This window comes from Pipistrellus kuhlii, unplaced genomic scaffold (assembly GCF_014108245.1).
Source record: "Pipistrellus kuhlii isolate mPipKuh1 unplaced genomic scaffold, mPipKuh1.p scaffold_m20_p_11, whole genome shotgun sequence".
NCBI lineage: Eukaryota > Metazoa > Chordata > Mammalia > Chiroptera > Vespertilionidae > Pipistrellus > Pipistrellus kuhlii.
The window spans coordinates 22871807-22895199 of NW_023425416.1; the positions used below are offsets into that span (position 1 = coordinate 22871807).

Sequence of the window (23393 nt, forward strand, 5' to 3'; positions counted from 1 at the left end):
CAGGAGTTTCTCCCGGGCTCTGGGCGACGAGGGGGGAAGCACCCCTCCCCAACACCGGGCCACTCGAACCCTGGGCCACTTCCTTTGGTCCCCTCGCTCACCCCACGCCCCTCACCAAATACACGGACCTCAGCATAGAAGGCGGGAGTTTGTTTTTTGCTGTCAGCGTTAAGTCAGCGCCTCTATTGGAGGGGCTGGTTCGGTACTTTGGCATCTCTCTTCCCGGCTCCTCACAGCCCTCCTTCCTCGGGCCCCTGTGGGCCGGCCAGCGGGCGGGCCCTCTCCCTCTTCGACGTGAACCAGGTCTGGGAGGGACTACCCTTCAAGCTGGGTTGGCTGTCCCAGGAAAACTTCACCCTGCCTTGTGGGGTTTTTTTTCTTTCTTTTGGGGGAGGGGGGGGGGGGGGGGCAGAACTCTCTGCCAGCTACACAAGCACCAAAGAATTGCTTTTGAAAATGAGATCTATTGCTGGCAAGATCAATTCAAGTGGTAAAAGTGTACGACGATCTCTAAGTGTACATATAATTGTATGTAGTAAAAAAAAAAAAAAAAATACAAAGAAAAATTTACCAGTTCCCATAAAATACATCTAATTCAGTATGAAAGCTCTGCCTTGCCCCGGGCTTCTGCCCACCGGGTGGTGGTGGTTGCTGTTGTTTTTTTGTTGTTTTCTTTTTGTACAAAATATCCCCAAATCAACACAAAATACACATACGCACGACACCACACACACACACACACACACACACACACAGTAATATTTCTGTGACAATTAAAAAAAAAATCCTAGTGCAAATATAAAGCTCTGTAAACCTGGTCCTATGAGAATCTAATGTTAGTAAACAGCAGGGGAGCAGCCGCGGCCGGAGCTCACATCATGGTCTCCACGATGATGTGGGTGGGCTTCATGAGGGAGCCGTTCATGCTCGCGTGGGGGCTGTACAGGGCGGCCCCGTCGCGGTCCACGGCCCAGCGGTTCGGCTCCCTCGGGGTCAGCAGGTACTTGAGTCTCTGGAGAAGGAAGAGGACAGGCATGGGCTGGGGGTCAGGCAGTCCCGTTCCCTTTCACATGGCCCTCTCCCCCCTCTGGGTCCCTTTCACAGGGCCCTCTCCCCCCTCTGGGTCCCTTTCACAGGGCCCTCTCCCCCACCTGGGTCCCTTTCACAGGGCCCTCTCCCCCCTCTGGGTCCCTGTCACAGGGCCCTCTCCCCCCTCTGGGTCCCTTTCACACAGCCCTCTCCCCCCTCTGGGTCCCTGTCACAGGGCCCTCTCCCCCCTCTGGGTCCCTTTCACACAGCCCTCTCCCCCCTCTGGGTCCCTTTCACAGGGCCCTCTCCCCCCTCTGGGTCCCTTTCACAGGGCCCTCTCCCCCCTCTGGGTCCCTTTCACACGGCCCTCTCCCCCCTCTGGGTCCCGCCTGCGTGCCCTTTGGCCTTTTCACTAACTACTATCCTCTCTGCACCTCCTGTCTCATCCACCGGCAAACAGAGACCTTGAACTAAGGTTCTCCTGAGGCCCCTTCATCCTCCCAGTTGGCAAATCTGTGAGGCAGAGAGCCCGCCCCCAAGAACCTGGAGAGAACCAATGGCAGAATGGGGACCCCGACTCAGGGCTCCTGCCTCCCCGCCCGCTCCATCCGTCAAGTGTCCGCTCAGAAATGTAAGCAGAGAGCGGCTGTGGACAAGAAGTTCTCTGTCCAGGCGTCCAGTCTCTAATGCTCCGAAGCAGCTGACTAAAAGCCAAGGAAGCACTGGCCGAGCTGTGGCTTTCCATCGCCCCCTCCAGCTTACCCTGGGCTGCCCCACTGGCTTCCTGCACGGGGCTGCCTGCCTGGTCCCTGAGGACTGGCTGGAGGCCACAGGTAAAGGGCGAGGGGTGGGATGCAGGAGACAACCAATTGATGCTCCTTTCTCTCTCTCTCTCTAAAAAAATTTAATAAATAAAATTCAACTTTGAAGGGACACGAATTAGTGACCTGTTGGGTGTCTTGGTGTCCCCTCCCCACCATGGCTGAACTGTGTAATTGCTCTGGATACTGACCAGTCAGAACAGACATCCAGCCCCTCTGCTAGGCTGCCAATTAAGCCTTCAATTTCAGGATGGTGAGGACATGGTGGGAATTCCCGGGGAGGGGCTGGGTGGATGTAGTGTATAATATATATATATATCTCCATCCATCCATCCATCCATATCTGGAGAGCTTGGGGCAGTAGCTATTGCCTGCATGTCCCCAGGCTCAGTATTTCAACATTTTAACAAATAAAAGGGCCAGTCTGGCGCAATATGGGGTCTTCCCCTGAGTCCTCTGAGGAAACACAATGAGCTGGAGCTGCAGGAATGCCCCAGGCCGGCCTCCGTGCTCTCTTCCCTGCCACGGGCCTGCTTGCTTCCTCTGTCTGGGGAAGGCTGGTCCCTGTCTGCCAGGCCTCCCCCCCCCCCCCCCAACAACCACCGTTCCCCTGCCCACAAGGAAACCCACCCAGTCCGAGGGGAGCCAGGGCCCCAGGACATCCTGGCTCCAGATTTTTTTTAAGAGAATAACAATAAAAACAGCCCAGAACAAAACAGTGCAATCTTGGAGCCCACCCAAGCCCAAAGGTTAAGGGAGATTCTAAGAAAAGGATTTCTTGGAAAGTGCCCTGGAATCCCAGTATTGTCTGAGGAATTTCTGGGAGGAGGCGGGAGACAGGGGGGGGGGGGGGGGGGTGCAGGGCAGGAGGAGACTGGCGGGCAAGGAGGCCTGAGAGCAGCAGGTTCTGCCTGGGACAGAGGTGGCCTCTGAGGTCAGGCGGGAGATAGGTGGGTGGCTTCTGGGATCAGGGTGGGCTGGGCTTTGCTGCAATTTGACTCCAGGGCTTAGAAATGCAGCCCCCACTGCTCCCAAGATAAAGTCAAAGCTCGGAGCTTGGCATCCAAAGATGCTGCCACCTCTCCAGCCCCCTCACCCACCCCCCAGAGCGGGCCACTGCCGCCCAGGGGCTGTCGTCTCCCTGCACCGTGTCTAGAATTCTCTGCGAGGCAAATGCCTCCTCCTGCTCCTGCCCTGCTCTGCACGTCCCCACAGAGCTCCTCCCTGTGAGCTGCACTCTGTTCCAGCCCCCGTCCCTGCCCCCTTCAATGCACGCTTCTGCCCACGCTCTCCACCTCTCCGTGGGGCAGGTAGGGGTGTAGGACTCGGGGGAAAAGGACGTGTTCACTGTACACAGCAAGTGAACAGCAGGCTGGCCCTCAGCCTCCCCCGGCCCGGCCCCCAGTGCTCACTCACCACCAGGAACGGCCCTTCCGTCTGGCAGAGGCGGATGACCATGACCAAGGGGACGCACACCATGGAGGACAGGGCCAGAGTCCAGCCCAGCCCGATGGACCAGGTGGGGTACACATACACTTTGTTGTAGGTCAGGGGTATGTACTTGACGAGAGAGAAGATGAAACATCCCTGTGGAAAGACAGGGGCAGTCAGGGGGGTCCTGGCCATCGGGAGGTGGGTGGCTTCTGGGACCAAGGCAGGTCCCACCCCAGGGGCCTCCCATCCTCCTCCAGGCTGCAGCCCAAGGCCTTCCCCCATTGCAAGCCGGGCCACGTCACACCTTACTGCCCTGGGCACCTCAAAACCCTCTGCGGCTCCCCTGTGCCTTCAGGATGCAGTCCTAGCTCCCGAGCCTGGCAGGAGCCACCAGGACCTGCACCCCTTCTCTCTGACCCTGATCCCCTACCTAACCTCCTGCCTTCACGTCTACAGTCCAGCCACCCTGGACCCCTTCCAGCTCCTCAGCCTCAGGCCCTGAGGCCAGGCTGTTTCCTCTGACTGGACCGCTTCTGCCCTCACCTCCTCCTCCTGCTCCTGATTCAGCTCCCAGGGTCCTGCCTCACTCGCCCAGGCCCTGCTCCGTCTCAGCCAGGCACCCGACGCTCTCTTCCCAGAGAGCACGTGGTGGCAATCATTTTGTGGGCACGCTCACCCAGCCTGAGTCAGGGAGGGCGGGAGGTATGTGTGCTGTCCCCCAGTTTCTCTAGCACGTGGTGAAGTCCCAGGTGCACACAGCAGGTGCACAATAAATGACAGCTGCTGGGTGAAAGTCTTCCCACTTCATCTCCATTTCTGAGACCCAGACCCCAGGACAAAGCACGGACCTGGGCCTTGCCCAGCCACGTGCCGACAGCCCAGCTTTCCGCCAAACAAATTGACTGGTGGCCTCAGGACCCATGAACAGTGGGAGGGATAAGGTGGGGTCAGCTCTGAGCCCGAAGCCTGTGCAGAGGCCCCCTTTCCCACGTAAGGCTGGGCTGGGAGGGCCCAGGCTCCTGCTCTGGTCAGAAGGGCAGCACCGGGGTCTGCCCCAGGTGGTCCTGATGACCCGCCATGTGAAAACGACTAACACCAGTGGGTGTGACGACGGGGGAGGGAGAAAGCATTAGGCAGCAGACACCTCCCATTGGGCACCGGCTGTGTGCCTGGCCTGCTGCTGTTCCTGTCCCTCTGTGTGGGGCTGGGTCAGACAGGGAGAGTGCCAGGAGGCGGCTGTCTGGGCTCTCCCACCGCGAGGAAGCTTTGTACCAGCCGGGGACTCACACCCGCCTGTCACATCCCTCTTCCTTCGAGGGTGACTTCATCCTACCGCCTGGGGATACCGCTCCCCGGGGACGGAGAGGGGAAGCCACGGACGGGCGGCGGGGGGAGAGGCGTGGTCCACACACACCCAGTCAGTATGAGAACATGGGCTCTGGCCATAACAAAATGTGTCTCCAAAAACAAACTTGCCAACTGTTGTGCTTACTGGCTGCTAATTGTCATGGGGAAAATAAGGACCTCAAATGGAAAGACTACAACCATATGAACAGTAACAGCAACCTAAGGTGGTCAGCGGCCGCTCACGTCCCACGTCCGAGTCCCCTCGCTTTACAAGCGGGGAAGACGGGGCCCGAGAGGGAAGGGGCACACGTGCAGTCACACGGTGGTGAGTTAATGACAATGTTGGCTTATCCTGGCCTCGGAGCAGAGGTCACTGAGGGGAGGGCTCCTTCCTTCCTCAACCCCTGGCCCCTAAACGCAAGGAACACGGTGGCCGTTGGCGCCTGCCGGGGCGTGGGCCGAGCTGGCAGAGCAGACGTGTGCTCCTGCGACCAGCTCCCGGAGCTCTGTCTGGCGTCAAACACCCCACGAAAGCAGCGTGCGCTCCAGAGGACTTCCCTCTGGCTGGAGCCGCTGAGCAGAGCGTGGAGGCCGGCAGGGTGCCTGGCTGTGCTCACTCCAGGCCACGTTCCAGGACGGGGGGGGGGGGACGAGGAATGGGCACGTTACTGTCCCAGGGTCTGGAGCTGGTCCGCAGCCTCCTTGTTCTTGGGAGAGCCCAGAGCATCTCTCTGCTGGGAAGTCCCTCTCCAGTCACAAGCCCCACCCTGCCACAGGAACACCCATTCCCCACATCTGTGCCCTCTCCCTTGGGCGTCCGACGGCTCCTTAACCAGCGGCCGGAAGCGGGCTCATGAGCTCTGGAAGGGTTCGGGAAAAGGTGATGCGTTCTACCGCGGGCCTCCGAATTCCTCGGCGCGCCCCGATATGTCTTCCTCTCTGAGGACCAGCATGGGCTGGTTCCTCTGCCAGGGACGCCCTTCTCTTTACCCATCTTTTTCTCTTCCTGACCAGCTCCTACTCATCCTTCAAAACTCATCTCAAGATAACCTTCCGGAGCAGCCTGCCCCCCCCCCCCTCCTTCCGGGTGGGGCTGTGCTAGGCTTGTTCCGGGACAGCGCTCAGCAGGCCTAAGCGCAAAACTGCTCAGCAGGTGAGAAAGGGCCACTCCCCACGGGCAGGCAAGAGGAAACTCACAACACAGAGAACTGGAGTGACCACGGCCCAGCTGTACTTCATCCATGGCCCAGGCCGGTAGCCGATCATGTCCTCAATGCCGTCATACAAGTTATCACTGCCTGCAAGAGACAGGCAGGCAGATGGTGACCTGGTGCCCAAGGCCAGGCCAGCACCCGCCCAGGGAGCAGCAAAGCCAGGGCTCAGTGCCATGAAGGGTCTCTGGAGCCTGACCCTGGTCCTTGCATCTAGCAGCCCATAGGCCCATGTATAGAAGATGTTTATCTGAAATTACTTCAGAAGTAACTGGGCATCCTGGATTGTGGGGGCTCATAGGCATATTCCACTCCAAACCCGATTTGACCAATCCCGGGTCTCAAGGAAGGTCTAGTGGGCCATTCCGGGCACCCAGAGTTACCACACAGAGACCCCTGCACAGCCAGGCACGTGTTTGTCATGACATACAGCCACACCTTGCACCTTCAGCACAGGGAGAACCTGTGGTGTGGCCACAGTAGTGTGTGTGTGTGTGGGGGGGGGGGGGGGGGGAATGAGAAGTCCAGGGCAGGAAAGGCCTTCATGTTCAACTCAGAATGGATTCCCCCTTAGAATTCTGTTTCTGAAGCTTCTAAATAGGGAGGCCCGAAGGAGAGACTCGAGAGAGGACGTGTAGAAACCGGTACTCACCATAAATCCAGGCAACAACAAAACATTCAAAGAATGCAACCCACAAGAGGCATACACCGCTAGCTGCATAGTAGTCAAAGAGTTGAAACACATACATGCCACCCTGTGAAGAAAAACAAAACAACAAAACAGAGAGGTTTGATTTGGTATCTAATTCCCTTAATATATAAAGAGCTCCGGCATATCAATAAGAAAATGTAAAAGAAAATATAATACCCAAAAGAAAAATTGGCAAAGACTATATGATAACAGAGAACCTGTGTATAAAGATACTCCACTTCATGTTTGAAAAATTTAATCTTTCTCACACACACACACACACACACACACACACACACGGAAAAAGTACAGCAAAGCAATGTCTTCCTTAGCAAAAAAAAAAAAAATAAATAAATAAAAATAATGAGTTCCCTGAAGCCTGCTCCCAAAGCAGGACCTTAAAACCAGCCACGGCCAACAGGAGACTTGAGGAACATCCAGCTGCTCAGTGTATGGACTTGTGATCTACCTTTTTTGGGGGGAGGGAGTTCTTACAGATACTTCTAGAAAAATGCATTCACTTTTGCTTCCAGTAAGGAAAAGTGGTGATGGGAAACCCTGAATTGGCATTGGGGGCCAATGCAACCCTTTGTAGAAGATGGGGAGTAGGGTGGGGAGGGGTACCGGGGAGAGCATGCCCCGGGCCTGTGCTGAGCTCCCACCCCTACGTTATTTAGTACGAGGATCTTTTCCTCTCTGGCCCACTTCTAGCTAGACGTGCGTGCGGATCCACTGCTGCCTCAGACACGCCTCTCCTTTCCTCTCCTGCCGCTTTGTCCTACTTTGTCCTCTGGCCCCGCCCACTCTCTGCACAGCGCACCCTGAGGCCTCTGTCAGCACCGCCTACAGCATTTACCCTGGAGCCACCTCCCCCAGGCCAGAGAAGGCCAGAGGAGGGCGCTGCAGTCAGGGTGAGCAGACCTGTTGTTAACGGGGATCTCAGCTGAGCCTCCCGCCCCCAGGCTCCCAGGATGAGGAAGACAGAGAACAGCAGTGTGGCCATGCTAACAGGAGAAGGTGGGGGAGGGGAGGTGGGGAGCTGGGTCAACTGCTGGATTCCCCACATGGAGGCCCCTGGGCAGGGCCGGACCCCTGCATTGGGTGGGGCTGGATTACCCATCCTGGTCCTCTCATCCAGCTGTTGGGGGGACCAGGGAGGTGGTACAGCCTCAAACTGCTCTGAGTTCTTGGGGGCACCAAGAGCCCTATCAGGGGAGGCCCTTCGGGCCAAGGGAGAGAGCCACCTACCTCCGTCACCATGGTCAGCCCCAGCAGGTAGCTGATGCTACATATCAAGGCGATGAAGATTTCCCGACGGAAACCCTTCCTTAGGAAGGATGGGTAAAGATCAACCAAGGATGTGATCTGTCCTTCAACTTCAACAAACTGCAGGGGAAAGAAAGAGAGAGGTTGAGTGGCAGGTGCCCAGCACCTCCCTCTGCTGAGAGAATTGCAGCACCCAGTCAGCCTGGGGGGGTCAAGTCCACGCATGGGAACCGGCCTTTGGGCGCGGCCGGCCCGTCCGGCCACGGTGGCCCACCACAGTCCTCCCCGCATTCCACAGCCCGCATCTCTGCTGAGCTCGCCCTGCCACCAGCACGCCCGGCCCTCAGCAGCCAGGCTCCGCTCGGGAAGCCAACGCTGGCTCCGCCCTGGCACGCGTGTGTCAACAAGACAACCTCCTCACACGTCGGTCTCAGTCCTCTCTGAAGCCACGGAAAGTGCCCCCTCACTTCCAGGCCTCGGGTGCCCAGCGGGGCCAGGCACCTGGGGTTGCTCAGATGGGTGGGTAACGCAGGGCAGGTCTGGGCCTCAGTTTCTCCACCAGATTCACATGGCGGCTTTTAACTCTTTGGGGATCGAAAGCCCAGAAGAGAATTTTGCACGTGTGCGTGCCCACCTACACGCCCACATGTGTGAGCTCAATGCAGCCACGACTCCAGGCTCATGGACTCTGGGACCCCATTCCTTGGGATCCCAAACGTGAGGTCATGTTCTAGACCACATGTGTCAAACACAAGGCCCGCGGGCCAAATCCGTCCCGCCAGGCCCTGCAATGTGGCCCGCACCGCGCTGTCATCACTGCACTCCGCTGCGTTTCCATCACAATGACAGTTTATGACTGTTCAGTAAACCATTCGGCCCGCGATTTAGGCTGGATTTTAGATTTTGGCCCCTTCTCTGATTGAGTTCGACACCCCTATTCTAGACCGAGTCTCAATCTTTCTAAAGCGTCCCATCTTTGCACCTAACCATGTATCTTGGCGACCCACAGGATTACATGGAGAGCTGCCTCGTTTTTTTTTTTTGTTGTTGTTGTTGTTGTTTTCTTTTGTTTGTTTTTTTAAAAATATATTTTATTGATTTTTTACAGAGAGGAAGGTAGAGGGATAGAGAGTTAGAAACGTCGATGAGAGAGAAACATCCATCAGCTGCCTCCCGCACACCCCACACTGGGGATATGCCCACAATCAAGGTATATGCCCTTGACCGGAATCGAACCTGGGACCTTTCAGTCCGAAGGCCGACGCTCTATCCACTGAGACAAACCGGTTTCGGCCTGCCTCGTTCTTAAAAAGGCAGCTTAAAACGCCATCCTGGGGACACGTGCCGTCAGAGGCCTAACCAGTGCCAACAGGTGGCTTCCAGCCTCTGCAGCTCCTGACCTGGGCAAGGACTCTTCCCTCCATCTTTCTCGAGGTTCGTAGGCACAAGTAACTCTTCAAGATTAGAGGGCTCCCAGCCCCATTTTACATTCCACGGCCACAGACAAACTGCCCTGCCCGCCGACACACCCTCTCTGTCCTTTAAGGCCTGTTCCTCCTCTGGGAGAGGCTGCAGGGCAGGCACGTTCCCTCAGCATTCCTACGGGCCCACGCCCACCACGTACTGCCCTGGGGGAGGCAGGAGGACCTTTCCGGGTGCTGAAGGGGAGGAGAAATGAATGACTCTTTGTTGCCAGGGACTCAGGGAAAAGAGGACCAAGAGGCTCTTGAAAGGAGCCCAAGTACAAGGCGCTGATGGTTTGACCTCTCATTGAAGTGTCCGCGGAAGGCGTTTTGAACCCAAATGACCACGTACTGAATAATTGCAGACCTGCAGCTCCAATGCCAGCCTCAGCGGGAGCTTAAAGACACAGGCTTGTTCTTTTTTTGAGACGGGAAACTACAGATGGGGAGAGCACGTGAGTCGGGGCCAGGACGTGCACGAACCCCTTTCCCAGGCGGCCTGCACTGCCGGGAACACTGTCCCTCCCTCTCCACCAGCCCCTTCGGACCTGCCTCACTCAATCGCTTGGTGACCCTGACTTCTCCCAGCCTCCGTTTCTCCCTCTGTAAAGTGGGAGGGCCTTGCCTGCTCAGCAGGGCTGCTGAGACGGATGTGAACGCATGGGAGTGAACTGGCAATAGGGTGACGAACTGGTTTTAACACATTATCAGGGGCTGACAGGGGGGACTCCTGCGGCAGGGGCTCCGTCCGGCCCTCATCTTGTGATGTTTGTTCACAAATGGTGTCCCCTCGGGCAGGCCAGACACCCACAGGCTCCTGCCTCCACATGGGCGATGGACCTACTCCCTCTCTCCAAGACCGCTCAGCGGTAAGATGGCTCCGAAGCCAGAGAGTGGCCCCCAGACGCCAGAGAGCGTGTCCTGGAGCAAGCGTCAGGCTCCTCCCTGAGGGGGGCTGATGGGTCTCTGTGCTCCCAGAGGTGGCAGCTGTCTGTGGAGAACTCAAAGGGAAGGCAAGAGGGACAAACTAGCAGGTCTGGGAACAGGCAGCCCAGGGTCAAGTTATGGCTCCACCCATCAGCCGGCTGAGCGTGTGGCCTCCGGGGGAGCCCTCATCTCTCCCTGCCTCAGCTTTCCTGGATTCGGACATTGTGCAAATCAAGGAGCTAACGCAGGAACAAAGAGCCAGCCTGGGGAGAGGGGGTCTGGGGAGCGAGTGTTTAATGGAAACAGAGGTTCAGTCAGGGAGACAGGAAGTTCTGGAGATGGGTAACGGTGATGGTTGCACAACCATGTGAATGTACCGAACGCCACTGAACTGCACACTTCATATGGTGAGGATGAGCAATGTACCGTATTTTTCGGACCATAAGACGCACTTTTCCCACCCCCAGAAGTGGGGGGGAAAAGTCCCTGCGTCTTATGGTCCAAATATAGCCTACACATATACTTTAAAAAAAAAGTTTTTTTACTTTCCCGGCTGTGTGGTCTCTGTGTGCTTGCCCGGCTCTAAAATGGTTCTAAATGCTGCTGTTTACTTTACAGGGTTGATTACATGTGTTTATGACTGTGATGTTGGGTTTTAATGCACATAAAATATTTTAGGACACTATTTGTTTCAGAATCTTTTTTTCTTCATTTCCCTTCTCTAAAAACTGGTGCGTCTTATGGTCCGGAGCGTCTTATGGTCCGAAAAATACGGTAATGTCCTGTGTATGTTACCTCACACACATGCACACGGAAAGCCCGGCGTGAAGCCTGGCCGTGTGAGCACCTCAAAGGGCAGGGCTCTGACCCTGTCTGCGCTGGTGGTGTGTGAGGCCGTCAGCGGCACTGACACCCCAGGTTCACAGAGTGCACAGGGGAGAGGAGGGATGCCAACCTATGCCCCTGGACGGGAGACACCAGGCCCCATCCAGATCCCCAGGCTTAAGCCCGCCACAGCCCTTGCTGGTACAGCTGGCAGGCCAGGTAAGGGCTCTGAGCAGAGCTCCACGCTGTGAAGTGGGGAGAGAACCATTCCCTCCGAGGCTGGCTGCGATGCTCACTTAGCTTCCCTGAGTGCCGAGCTCAGAGACGCCCCGCCCCGCCCCGCCCGCCTCCCCGGAGAAAACCTGGCGGATGAAACCACCTCCGCTTGCTCAGGAAGCCCTTTCCACAGCTCCAGGCCTATGTCCGGGCCATGGCGATGTCCGGCTTCGCCGTTTATTAACCTCTCTCCAGCTTTGTTTTTTTGCTTTCACTCAGAGGTCTGGAAAGAGTTATACAAGCCATTTGCTTGGGGCCTCCGAAGGCCAAACTCGTTAACGAGGAGTGATTAATGGCGCCCTCCCGCTGTTTACACAGCTCAAGCCCATCAACAACTGCGGGAGCATTCTGTTTCCAACACCCCCCCCCCCCCCCATGCTTTCATTCTGTCTTTCCTGCTAATCCCGCTTTCTTTTCTGCCAGATCCTCGGCTCCGCTCTTGACCTTGCTGGTGGCCCGCCTCCTCCGCTCTGCCTGACCTCCGAAGACTTTCCTCCGAGTTTCCGGGGACCCGCCCCGGGCACGGGCCTTGTGGCTGCTGCCCCCGGGGTGGGCGGCAGTGTCCTCTCCTGAGCTGGCCGCGCCCGCCTCTCACCGGGTCTCGGATGACCAACCGCCTTCATGAGGCAGCCGGACCCCAGGCCACACAGGAGGCTGCAGAAGGCCTGCCCTCGGGGACTGCCCTCGGGGGCTGGCCCCTGGGTGGCAGACCCCACCTGCGAGGTTCTCACTCGCCTGGGCACAGGACCAGCCTGCCCTGCACACACAGCTCCCCGCTCCCCGAGTCACACCTGTGCTCCTGCGAAGACCCCTGTGAAGGCACACGATCTTGGGGACAGGTGACCGGGCGCTCGTGCTACTCATCCCCCCGGCACCCCTGAGGCTCCGCACTAGGCCTCGTACCCCGTGCTGCAGACAAGGCGATGGAGAGCAATCACACCCATCTGCCAGAGGAGGGGCGTGAGGCTCCGCATCACCCAGCAGCGTGGGGAGCTTAGAACTGGGTGGCTCCCGAGGCAGGCGCCGCCCTGGTCGGTGCTCACTGAGCACCAGGCGGAGGCTGAGCCCTGAGGGGAGGGGCCGTGGGGGTTGGGAAGCAGCCTCAGTGGCAGGCGGGAGCCAGAACCGCCGAGGACAGGCTGGGTTTGAGGGGGGGCTCCGCGCTTGGCTGTTTGGGGAGCACTGGAGGACCAGGGTCTCCCTGGGGGGACAAGCCCCCCGACTCCTGTGCGCTAGGAAGCACAGAGGGAGAAAGGTGTGTGTAGGCTTCCCCGGCCCCACTCAGGGCCCGCCATGCTGGCCGGGCAGGGAGCCCCTTGTGCTTTAAGCAGAGACCTTTGTCCCTTCCCTTCATCGCCCTGGTGCCTGCCCACCTGGGCCCCGCCCCGCCCCGCCCCAGGAGGGCAGCACCTCGTGCCAGCCTCACCCTTTAGTGCCCACCTAGGGCTGTGTGGCACCACACCCCGGGCTGTCCATTTCCCCTTGCCGAGGTCAAAACCTGAGCTTTGGGGCAGACGTGCTGCTTCTGCCGCCCCGAGGGAGCCTTGCTGGCCGCAGCGGTGGCAGGTCTGACGTGAGGGTGGACCGGGTGGAGCCGCCTCACCCGTGGCCAGGGAGCCAGGGAGGCTTTCCCAGAACCGGTTCCCTCCCCCCGCCCCCCCTCGGGGCCAGCCCCGCCACCCGCACGTACCTGGCTATCCAGTCCAAGCAAGAGAAGCATAATAAAAAAGAGAATGGACCAAAACGTGGGCAGCGGCATCATGGTCACAGCTTTCGGGTAGGCGATGAAGGCCAGGCCGGGACCTAGCGGGAAGAGAAGACGGGGAGGGGCAGAGGGGGAGGCACGTCAGCAGGGAGCCGGGGGCACCAGGGCACATACAGAGACGCGGCGGTCAGTCTAAGGCGGGTCTCCCAAACCCAAACGCAGGGAGGAGCTGGGCCGAGCCCCCGCCGGGGAAGAGACCGGGCGCAGGCAGGGCCCCGTTTTAGCATCTGTCTCCTAAGCAGCAGCACCCGTGGCCTCCTCACACACCAGAATCCGGACGGACGGACGGACGGACGGGCAGACGGACACTAGTTATCTGGGCGGGAAATGGGACTGAGCCTGGCAGCACCCTGCCAGCTTGGAATAGGAGCACCCCTCCCCCAACCAGAGCAACCATGCCGTTTGCTGGAAGGAAGCAAAGGGGGAGACGTCCTGGTTACCTGACTCCTACATCCCCGTTTGCAAAGAAAAGGTTCCCAATCACCCAAACGCTGCATGAGTGGAAAGGAAAGAGGGCAGGGAACCATGCCCAGCAGGGCGAGGGTCTCTTCCGGGGTGCCTCTGTGCACCCCCCTGAGCAACGTCAGAGCCAAGGCCCAGGCCTTTATTCAAGTCCTCATCCCGCTTGCTCCTCCACCTGCTCGTTACATCACCACACGCCTCTCAGGGCCTCCGGTGAGGGCAAGGCGCCATTGACGGCTCCCAAGGAGCCCTCCCGGGTTCTGTTCCCCTAACAAAGGGTTTCCGGTTTCTAAAGAGGGGACCCCCACGGGATCTGGTGGCAGGGCTGGGGACGGGAGTCCCGTCCGCTCAGGGGGGGCCTGAGGACTGGACACATTGTGACGACATGAGAAAGGCCTCCCGCCTCCAGCCGGCCTGAGACAAGACGCATGGGTCAGGGCTGGGCTGTAACAGAGACCCGTGGGTCCAGGAGGCGGAGGAAAAGTAAAATCCAGAACTAAAAAAATAAAAAATAAAAAATAATGTCAAGAAAAGAGACGTGAGACAACAAAGAGGGCTGGAGGCGGGACACTGAAGAGGTATCAGAACCAAAGGAATGGTTTAAGAATGGGGGGGGGGGGGGATAAAAAAACAACAACAAACTTTGAAATAAACTGGAGCCAGAAACCACAGCCCACAGCATGACACACAGATGTGGCGGCGGTCAAGGGCAGGGCCTCTTACAATCCACAGTCCACTCAGCTTGAGGAAAACCCAACCCTGACCGAGCGTCCTCAGGCGGCGAGAAAGCTAGCACCTAAGAAACGGCGGGAAGGGCGCTGTACTAACCCCGAAGGCTGGACCGGGAAACCACACTCCCAGCCCCGGGCCCCCCAACATGTCAGCTCTGCCTGAGGAGTCCAGTCCAGCCCACTTTGAGACAGATGTGAAATGGGACCCCACCCCCGCCCTCCGGGGCCTGTGAAGGCTCCCATCCCACTCGTTTCTGTATTTCCGTTTTGCCTTTCTCCAGCCAGCCTCTGGGAGCGGCCAGGGTGAGCTCTGGGGAGAGGCGTCCCGGGGGGGGAGGGGGGGGGACGGCAGCCCAGGGCGCCCTGTGTGCCTGTGAGCCAGAAGGCGCCGCTCTGCGTTCCATTTGCACTCCGTTCAGCCAGGCAATGCACTCGGCTCAGTCTGGTGCTCACGCAGAGCTCCTTAGAGAAACAACCGCCCTGAGGTGTCGGCTGTTCAGACATCACCGTGAGGAATAAGGGCCAGCGCCTTGGCGGTGGGCACGGGAGGAAGCAACGACTTGGGTCGACAGCGTAGGCTCACACGGGAGAGGGAGAGCTATCGGAACGTCCCTCCCACCACCACGCTCACCCCGTGCTCCCGGCCACTCCCAATCCGTCGGAATCGGTTTTGCAAGCCCTCCACCGGGGAGAAAAGCCATCTATCCCTTCGCCGCAGTCAGCTCACAGGTGGTGTGGACATCTCTGGATTGTCTCAGGCCTGCCTTGGGGGGCTTCTCAGGGCGGGAAAAGGCTGGCTGGAGGTCTGATTGGAACTGGGGTCAGTGGAGAAATGCATTGGCCCAAAGCGTGGGCCTGCCACGTTGGCCTGCACGTGTGGGTGTGCGGATGGGGCATGGCAGCATCTGTGCAATGAGGAGGAAAGCAGGGCCAGGGGCTCAGAGAGGTCAGGGGAGATATTCTTATACGGGAAGGGCCAGAGGTGGTCACGGGGGGGGGGGGGGGGCGGGGGAGGGCAGAAGGGAGGACACCTCATATCAGAAGGGCCTGGAGACCCCGGCTCTAACCCTGACAGACCCACGGCTCTCAGCTATTGCTCTCCTCTGTGCAGCCGACATCTGAATGCACAATGCTGAGGTACCCTAACCCCCCAACTCCAGTCCTACGGGCTAGGGTGACACCTCAGCGGGGACTCCAGCTGTGCCCGCCCTGGTCTGGGGTGGTCCCTGTGCCAGAACCTTACACTCTCCTCAGCCCAGGGTCCCCCGCCAGCCTCCAAGAGGCCCACGGAGGTCATGAGAAATCAGGAGGTCGAGCGGGGCAGAGGGAGGTAAAATAACAAAACCTGGCAGGCCACGGATGGCACCTTTCCAGTAAAATGACTGGACAAAGGCAGAGAAGCCAGAGAGGTGGACCTGAGGATCCTGGGAGCCTAAGCCACCGCAGTTTTAGAGCTGCAGGTCCGGGACTTAGAGCACCCCGGCCAGGCCTGGAATTTAGGCACCTGAGAAACTGTGGCTCTGAGACTCTAGGATTCTAGCAACCGAAGACCTCAAGATTCTCAGATTCCCACACTGTCCTGCTGGAGCCCCAGGATCCCAGCTTAAGATCCCAGGCTGTGAAGTCTGTGTTTCTAGGGGACTGTCCTGGGGGTGACAGTGTCCCCCCCCCCCCCCCAAATCAGATCTGTCCTGTCCCAGAGGCGGCCTGCCATGCCCGGTGTCTCTCCCCACCCCACGCCTACGGTGGTGCCAGACACAGAGTAGAGACTCAATAAACCAATAAAAACATCAGTGGAATGAATGAATGGGTTTGCTTAGAGGGAGCGCGCTGGGAGCAAAGTGCAAAATACAGAAACCAAAGCTGAGAAGGCGGTGATGGAATGCCGATCGGTCGGTGGCTGACTTGGGCCTGAGGTTTCGGAAACCAGGGGTTAGCTGGGGAAGGAAGGGGAGGGGGGAAGAGCACACGGAAGTAGCTAAACATTCCCAGTCACCAAACCCATGTTTCTACCACCCCTTGGGCCAAATCGCAATGAACGTGTTTAAAATTTAGCTTTTTTACTCTTTGGTACTCGGGGGACATCTTGGTGGGGGGGGGGGTCCGTTTTGGAAACCAGGCTCGTCCCCCCCCTCCAAAGCCCCTGGGGTCTGGCTTCATGCCTGCAGTACTCAGCTTACACACTAGGTGGCAGTGCCCACCACCACTGCCACCGATACCACCATACCTGACTCAGCCACATCAGCAATGTCCACCCCTTGCTCTTGTGCCATGAAGCCCAGGATGGAAAAAATTGCGAAGCCAGACACAAAACTGGTACCACTGTTCAGGCATCCCAGCAGCATACAGTCCCTAAGTTACACATATGTCAGGGAGCAAGTTAATTCACAACACAAGGAAGCCACGCTCCCTACTTTGTCTTTTTTTTCTTTAAACATCATCATCATTTCTAAGGTCCACCAGGCCCGCTGGCACAACACTTGCCTGTACGAGTTGTACTTGTACTTGTTGTAGCTCCCCAGTGAGGTCATGGCTCCCAGGCAGATGGCATAGGAGAAGAATATCTGGGTCCCAGCATCAATCCATACCTACGGGGGTTCAGGGGGTGGGTGGCAAGGAGAGAGAGAAAGAGCCATTAGGCAGAAACCGGTTTGGCTCAGTGGATAGAGTGTTGGCCTGCGGACTGAAAGGTCCCAGGTTTGATTCCGGTCAAGGGCATGTACATTGGTTGAGGGCACATCCCCGGTAGGCAGCTGGAGGCAGCTGGTAGATGTTTCTCTCTCATCGACATTTCTAGCTCTCTATCCCTCTCCCTTCCTCTCTGTGGAAAATCAATAAAATATATTTAAAAAAAAAAAAAAAAAAAAAAAAAAGAGAGAGAGAGAAAGAGCCATGAGACCTGGCCTCCTGGAGGAGGCAGTGCAGGTCCCTGGCCACCTGGACACCGAGGGCTGCACCTGGAAATGGGCAGATTCTCAACTGCAATCGGAGTCTCTGTGTGGAAATCCAAGGCGCCTTCCAAGACAACACTGAGCTGCAAGGAACCCCAGACGCTGAAGAAACTGGGCTCGTAAAGCAGATGGATCTGGATTCCAACCATGGAATCGTTGTGGGCAAGTTGGTATGACTTGCCCGGGGCCTCAGTTTGCACATCTGTGAAATGGGTTCCCCGGCCCTCCCCACAGAGCTGTTTTGCAGGTTCGAAGAATAGTCCAGTACCAGCGGCCCCCTGGTTAAGTCAAGGCTAGGCTACTGTTGCTACTGTGATTGTTATTGTCGGGGGCCCCTGAGCTGGAATGGAGAGGGATCCCCTAACAGTGAATGCAGGCAAAGCTGCTCTCCAGAACCCTCATGAGGCAGTTTTCCTTACGACCTCAAAGCTGCCACCTCCCTCCCATCCACCTCCGGCCCAGGGCGAGAGGAGCGTGGGGAAGAGACCCAAAGCAGCAACCTGAAGGCTGAGGATCCTGGGGACAAAAAGATCCTTCCACAGGCCTGTAAACATCCCCTGGATTTTCTCCAACCCCCTGTGGCCACGTGGCTTAGTGCCAAGAGGTGAACATTCAGTACTGACCCCTCAGGTTTCTCAGAGGTCACCAGCTCCGGATTCCGTCCTTGGCCGAGGAAGCCAGCAGCCCTCCCACCCCCACGGTCAGCCCTCTTGGCGGGCGTAGGCAGAGGCCAGGTCCAAGGAGAGGCTAGCTCAGAAAGACTCCTCTCTCCGCCCTGGCGCAGTGCCTGAAGAAGACTCTATAATTGGCCTGCCTCAGGAGTCCTCGACAAAGATACACACACAGCTGGGAAAGCCCACGGGCGCTCTGAGCCACCTGCCCCCGCCCAGCGGAAAAGTACCAGGGGGTGACGGTTTGGCTGGATGTGTGCACCGGGCCCAGGAGGGAGGGAGGACGGGCTGCCCTGCGGTACCTGTGGGTCCTTGAGGCGGCTGATGTCAGGGTACAGGTAGAACTTGATGCCTGCGCCCGCCCCAGGCAGCGTCAGCCCACGAACCAGCAGCACCAGCAGCATCGCGAACGGGAAAGTGGCGGTGAAATAGACAACCTGCAGGGAGAGGAGGGACTCAGGGGGGGGCCAGGGCGCCTCCTGCTGCTGTTAAATGAGAGCATCTTTTCTGAGGCAGGGACTCTGTGGCCACGTTCGTCATTTCATTTGCTGTGTGATCTGGGGAATATTGCTTAACCTCTCTGAGCCACAGATGCCTCACCGGTCACCTGGGCATTAAGGACTTACCTCATAGATTTACTGAGAGTCTATGAAAAAAAAAAAAAATCCTATACATCTTTACTAAATCATATAGTTGGAAAAACAGTGGTGGACAAGTCAGAGAACAAATCCCTGTGCTCGCATGCTAAGTGGATAGAGATTTTTAAAAATAAGAGTCAACGATCATGTGCCCAGTGGCTGGCACATGGCAGTCAGTTCATGTTAGCTAAAACTCATGGGTAAGAATCAGAGAGGTGCAGGTTCCAATCCAGCCCTCTCCCCTCCCTGCAATGTGACCTTGGGTGTCAGGCTTAACCTCTCTGGGCCAGTTAGGTCACGTGCCAAATGGCAACAAGAGAAACAGCAGGTCGTTATCGGGAGGGGAGGCGAGGATTCAATAGGATGACGCTTCTGGCTTAACCGAGAGTGCCTGGCACTTGGGTCCTCAAGCAATGGGGCCTGCGACTCACGCTGTGATTTTGCAGGAAGCACAAGGGAAGCCCTGGGGAGGAAAGGCGGCCTCCGAGGCCCCTCAGCGAGGAGGCGGAGGGCCCTCCACTTCCCTGGAGATGCGGGAGGCCCACAGCCTGCCCTGAGTCACACTGCACACCCCACACAGGCCCAGTCAATGCAAGGTCCTCCAGAGAGGACCCAGGCTGGGCCTTCCCATCCCCAAGGGCCTGCCCTCTCTCTCCTTCTCCCATCCTGAGAGCACTGGTCTCCACACACCCCGAGGCCTCGGTTCTCGTGGACTTCCCCATCGTCTTCCTCACCAGGAGGGACTCCCGGCCGCGTCTCTGCCTGGAAGGAGCTCGAAGTGTGTGGCTGCATGGACAGTGAAAGCCTGGCACTTCCAGCAGGGCACTGGCTGGGCTGGGCCTCCCCAAGCACAGCCCGCAGCATGCTCACCATGCCCCCCAAACTGGCACACCAGCTACCTGTTGATGGAGGGGAACTAACTGAGGCTCAGCAGGTCATCTGCAGAGCTCAGGATCTGCACTCAGAGCCCGACGGTTGGGTCACGGAGCCCTCAGCTCCCTCCGAGGGCCTTGGGGACCAAGAGACAAGGCAGGAACCACCGCACAGCCAACGCACCCGTTGTACAGGTGAGGAAACCAAGACTGAGGTCAGAACAAATGTGCCCTGGTGCTGGGGCCAGAGGCAGTGCCGGGGTCCAGGAAGGTAACAGACACTGACAGAGGGTGACAGAGCCCCAGGCCTCACCCCCAGGGCTGGCACAGGAGCCCCCGAGGAAGCCGAATTCTCGGGCAGCCACCCTCCTTTTGTGTGAAAACAACCAGAAAGGGGCTTTGGAAACAGGCAAAAAGGAGGCTTGGGGATGTCTGACTCAGCTGTCCGGTCAGTGCCACCAGCCAGCATGTATGCAGTGCTTACTGTATGCCTGGCTTAACTATTCCGAGTGTGGCAACTCCTATGTGCAGCTGGTCCTGCGCGAACCCTTTGAGGTAGGTTTTGTCACGGGCCCCGCGCTGAAGGCAAGGAAGCTGAGGCCCCAAGAGAGTCCAGCGCTTGGCATGCGGCCACTTAAGTGGCCGAGCGGGACGCAGAGCAGAGCCTGCCTCTGGGTGACGACGCAGAACAGTGAGGAGCCTCCACGCCTGGCAGCTCAGTCCATTCTCCCGGAGGCCAGGGGGAGGGTTAGGATAGGGGCTGGCTCACTGCAGGACAAGTTACTGCCCCTCCCAGGCCTCATCGCCCCACCTGTGAAGCGGGGCACGCTCAGACCAGGTGAGCTCCGAGGTTCCCCCCTGGGGGCCGGGGGCGGTGGCCGAGAGTGTCAGCTTGGGATCCCCCAGACCGGGGTTGAGGGGCTGGTACCCCCTGGACCAGCGGGGCCGCTGGGCCTTACCCCCCACGTGTGAGAGGGAGACGGCGTGCTCACGGTGCCTCACGCGTGGCGTGCAGTCGGCCCTCGGGAAACCTGCGCTGGGGGCGCTCTCCTGGTGACCCCCGAGGGCGGGTGGGCATACTCCTGCCTCGGTTTCCCCAGCCGCCCGTTTCTCTTCTCCCGAGGCGGAGAACCCCGTGTCCCACGGACGAGGAGGCGGACACGGAGGGCGGGAGCCGGGCAGGAAGCCCCAGAAGGGGTGAAAGGAGAAAACTCCTCCCTTCCTGCCGACGGCCCCCGACCGGCTCCCGCCTGGGCCCCCGCGGGTGGCGGCCGCACCGAGAACAATAGCTGCTGACAGCACGCCCTCCGGGAGGGCGGCCGCTTCAAAGGCTGGACAGCCGGGCGCAGCCAGAGGGCTTTGTGTCAGGGGCACGGGCCTCCGCGGGGGCTGCGGGGGCTGCGGGGGCTTCCCTTGTTTTCCCTGTGTTTCATTTGTCTCACAAGCCCTTGGGCGGCGTTTGCTGTGTGCTGGGAGCCTGGTGCGTGTGAACGCGTGCCGCCCTCTCCGCTCGGAAAGGTGGGCGAGGAAACGGGAGCTCAGGGGCGGCAGCGCTGATGGGGGGCAGAGGCAGGGCCTGAGCCTGGTGTGTGTGTGTGTGTTAGCGTTTCCCCCGCAAATCCAGACCAGGACAGCTCCCCTGCTCCCGGCCGCCCCAGGCCGCCTCTCACAGCCGCCCTTGTTCTGCAGACTCTGCCCCTCTGAGGACAAGCCCCGGGGGGGGGGGGCCCTTCTCTCAGCGTTTCCGTGACTCCCCGGGGATCCTCGCGGGAGAGGCTGGTGCCAGCCGCAGCCAGTGGCCCTCTGGCGACGGCCCAGCAGGCCTTGCCACGGGACGTGGTAGTTTTCCACTCCCGCTGGCACACCGCGGCGGCTCCGCCGAGCCCTCGGCCCAAATGCCCTGTGGCCCCATCGTCCGGGAAACTTGCAAGGACAGCTCTTCCCCGTTCTCCCGGGACGGGGGGGGGGGGGGGGGGGGGGGGGGGTGGCCCTCGAGGCAGGAGCCAGATGGGCGAGTCTCCTGCGGCCCTGAGCGTCCTGTGGGCAGGTGGGGCCCTGGGCCTGAGGGTCCTCCCAGCACCCTGTGTGTTGGGGGCAGGGGGAGAGCAGCACGGCTAACTCATTTCACACAAGGGGGGAACGAAGTTCAGAGACGGGGAAACGGATTTGCCCGGGCAGGCAGCTCGTCGGGGGTGGGCAGAGCGGAGACCCAAAAGCAGGCCTGGCTCTGACGGGCACCCCTGCTTTACCCCTCGGCCCTGACGGAAGCGCTGCCCTGGAGGCAGCGATGGAGAGGCAGTGCACTGTCTCCGGGCCCACAGGACTGCACTTCCCGTGGGAGGGTCCGGACGCCGGGCACCTTCCTGGACCTGTCCGTGGCCGGGGCTGGGGCCAGGCTGGTGGTGTGTGAGCCTCCCTGTGCTTTGTCTCGGCTCCGTGGGGCTCGCCCAGGCCCTGCTATTGTTCTGGGAGCCACGCCTGCCCCTCAGGGGCCGTGGGCTGCTAAGGAGGAGGCCGTCTCTAGGGGCAGGCTACGGGGACCTTCCACAAGTCACGTCTTCAACTGGCCACAGAGCTATTTTTTTGCTTTGATTCTCTTCTCCTGCCTCCCTCCCCCTCCCCCTCCAACCCATTATGTCTCTAACATTGCCCACAGTTCTTGATAGACACCGGCCTCCGCCATCAGACTGGGGGCTCCTCCAGGGTCTGAGTCAGACACCCCTCAGGGCCTTTGCACCAGCTGCTGTCTCTCCCCAGAACGTGTTCTCCTCCCGATAGACACAGGGCTCCCTCCCTCCCTCCCTCCCTTCCCTCGGGTCTTTGCCCGAAGTCCCCTCCGCAGTGAGCCTGGCCTGGCCGCCCTGCCTCACATGGCACCCAGCACGCCCTGTTCTCCTTTCCCGCTTTATGCGTCCTCATAGGTCTCGTCACCCTCTTACTCCTCTACACAGGGTGGGACCAAGGCAGGACTGCAGTGATTCCTGCAGGAAATAATACGGTAAGTGGTAATACAAGAATCAACTCGCATACTTACAACTGCAAACCTACTTCTGCGCTACCCTGTGTTTTACACACTCCCCTCGTTACAATCAATGCGTCTGTCAGCTCTTGGGCCACGGGGGTTTCTGTCTGTTCTGTGGGCCCCTGCGTATCCCTCAGTCCCATTCCTACAGCAGTCCCAGGCCAGATGCAGAGGCTCAAAGCTTATGATCATGTCTCCAGCACTGCTCGGGGCCAGCGCTCCACAGAAACTTCCCGAAAGACTGTGACCTCTATGTGGGGAAATGGAGGCAGAGTGAGGAAGGGATTGGCGCTCACTGTGGTCTATGCCAAGCATGGTGCTGGTGCTGAATACACCTCACGTTAACCTTCTCCGCCACCCATTTTCTAGATGAGGAAACTGAGGTGCAGAGGTGACGAGTGACCTCGGACAAGTCCCTTCACCTCTCCAGCTCAGTTCCCTCACCGGGTAAGAAGAGGAGGTGACAAAACGGGCTCAACCCAGGGGGGTATAACTCCCGCTGCCCTCTTCCTGCCCGCCTGGGGGCGCTGCGAGCTGGGGGTGTGCTGGGGAGAGATTTATGAAGCTTGGCTGCTTCCTTTCCACACTGGGTTTTGGGATCCCAGGATGGCTCTCCCCTGAGACACAGGCAGAGAGCACTCCTCTGCAGCCACGGGCCCAGGTCCTGCCCTGCTGGAATCTGCAGATCCTCGACTCTGCCTAAGGGGCTCCTCAGCTGTGTGATTCCAAATCCCGGTGCAGCCAAGCCCCTCTCTGAACGACGTTACCACTGCCCACCGCTGTACCTCAGGGCCACTCGGACACACGCTTTGGGGACTGTTGGTCTTAGAGATGTTCTCCCTGTCAAGATGCAAACAATGGCGGGTGGGGGGGGGGTGACAATGGTAGATGACACTTAAAGGCAGATCAAGCCAACACCTTCGCTGCGGGCTCCATGCCTCTGCACTGCTGTTGCCACTGGAGTGGCCGTGACACCAGGCAGAGAGCCGGT

At 58.9% G+C, this 23393-nt stretch overlaps 1 protein-coding gene across 7 annotated transcripts in view; it reads right to left on the bottom strand.

The window, feature by feature from the left end:
* Positions 1 to 673: 673 nt before the first annotated feature.
* SLC6A6 (solute carrier family 6 member 6) overlaps positions 674 to 23393 on the bottom strand; it is a 76979-nt gene continuing 54259 nt past the window's right edge. For 5 of the 7 annotated variants that reach the window (XM_045579220.1, XM_036431231.2, XM_036431230.2 and 2 more), the window contains 9 exons: positions 18173 to 18307; positions 16733 to 16836; positions 16476 to 16600; positions 12981 to 13093; positions 7782 to 7919; positions 6495 to 6597; positions 5829 to 5929; positions 3267 to 3437; positions 674 to 1012 (listed from right to left, as the gene is read on the bottom strand). In XM_045579220.1, coding sequence (XP_045435176.1) covers positions 872 to 1012; positions 3267 to 3437; positions 5829 to 5929; positions 6495 to 6597; positions 7782 to 7919; positions 12981 to 13093; positions 16476 to 16600; positions 16733 to 16836; positions 18173 to 18307 — 1131 coding nt within the window. In that variant the 3' untranslated portion in view covers positions 674 to 871. The remainder of the gene's footprint in view (positions 1013 to 3266; positions 3438 to 5828; positions 5930 to 6494; positions 6598 to 7781; positions 7920 to 12980; positions 13094 to 16475; positions 16601 to 16732; positions 16837 to 18172; positions 18308 to 23393) is intronic. The other 2 variants (XM_036431233.2, XM_036431235.2) reach the window with 2 other exon arrangements.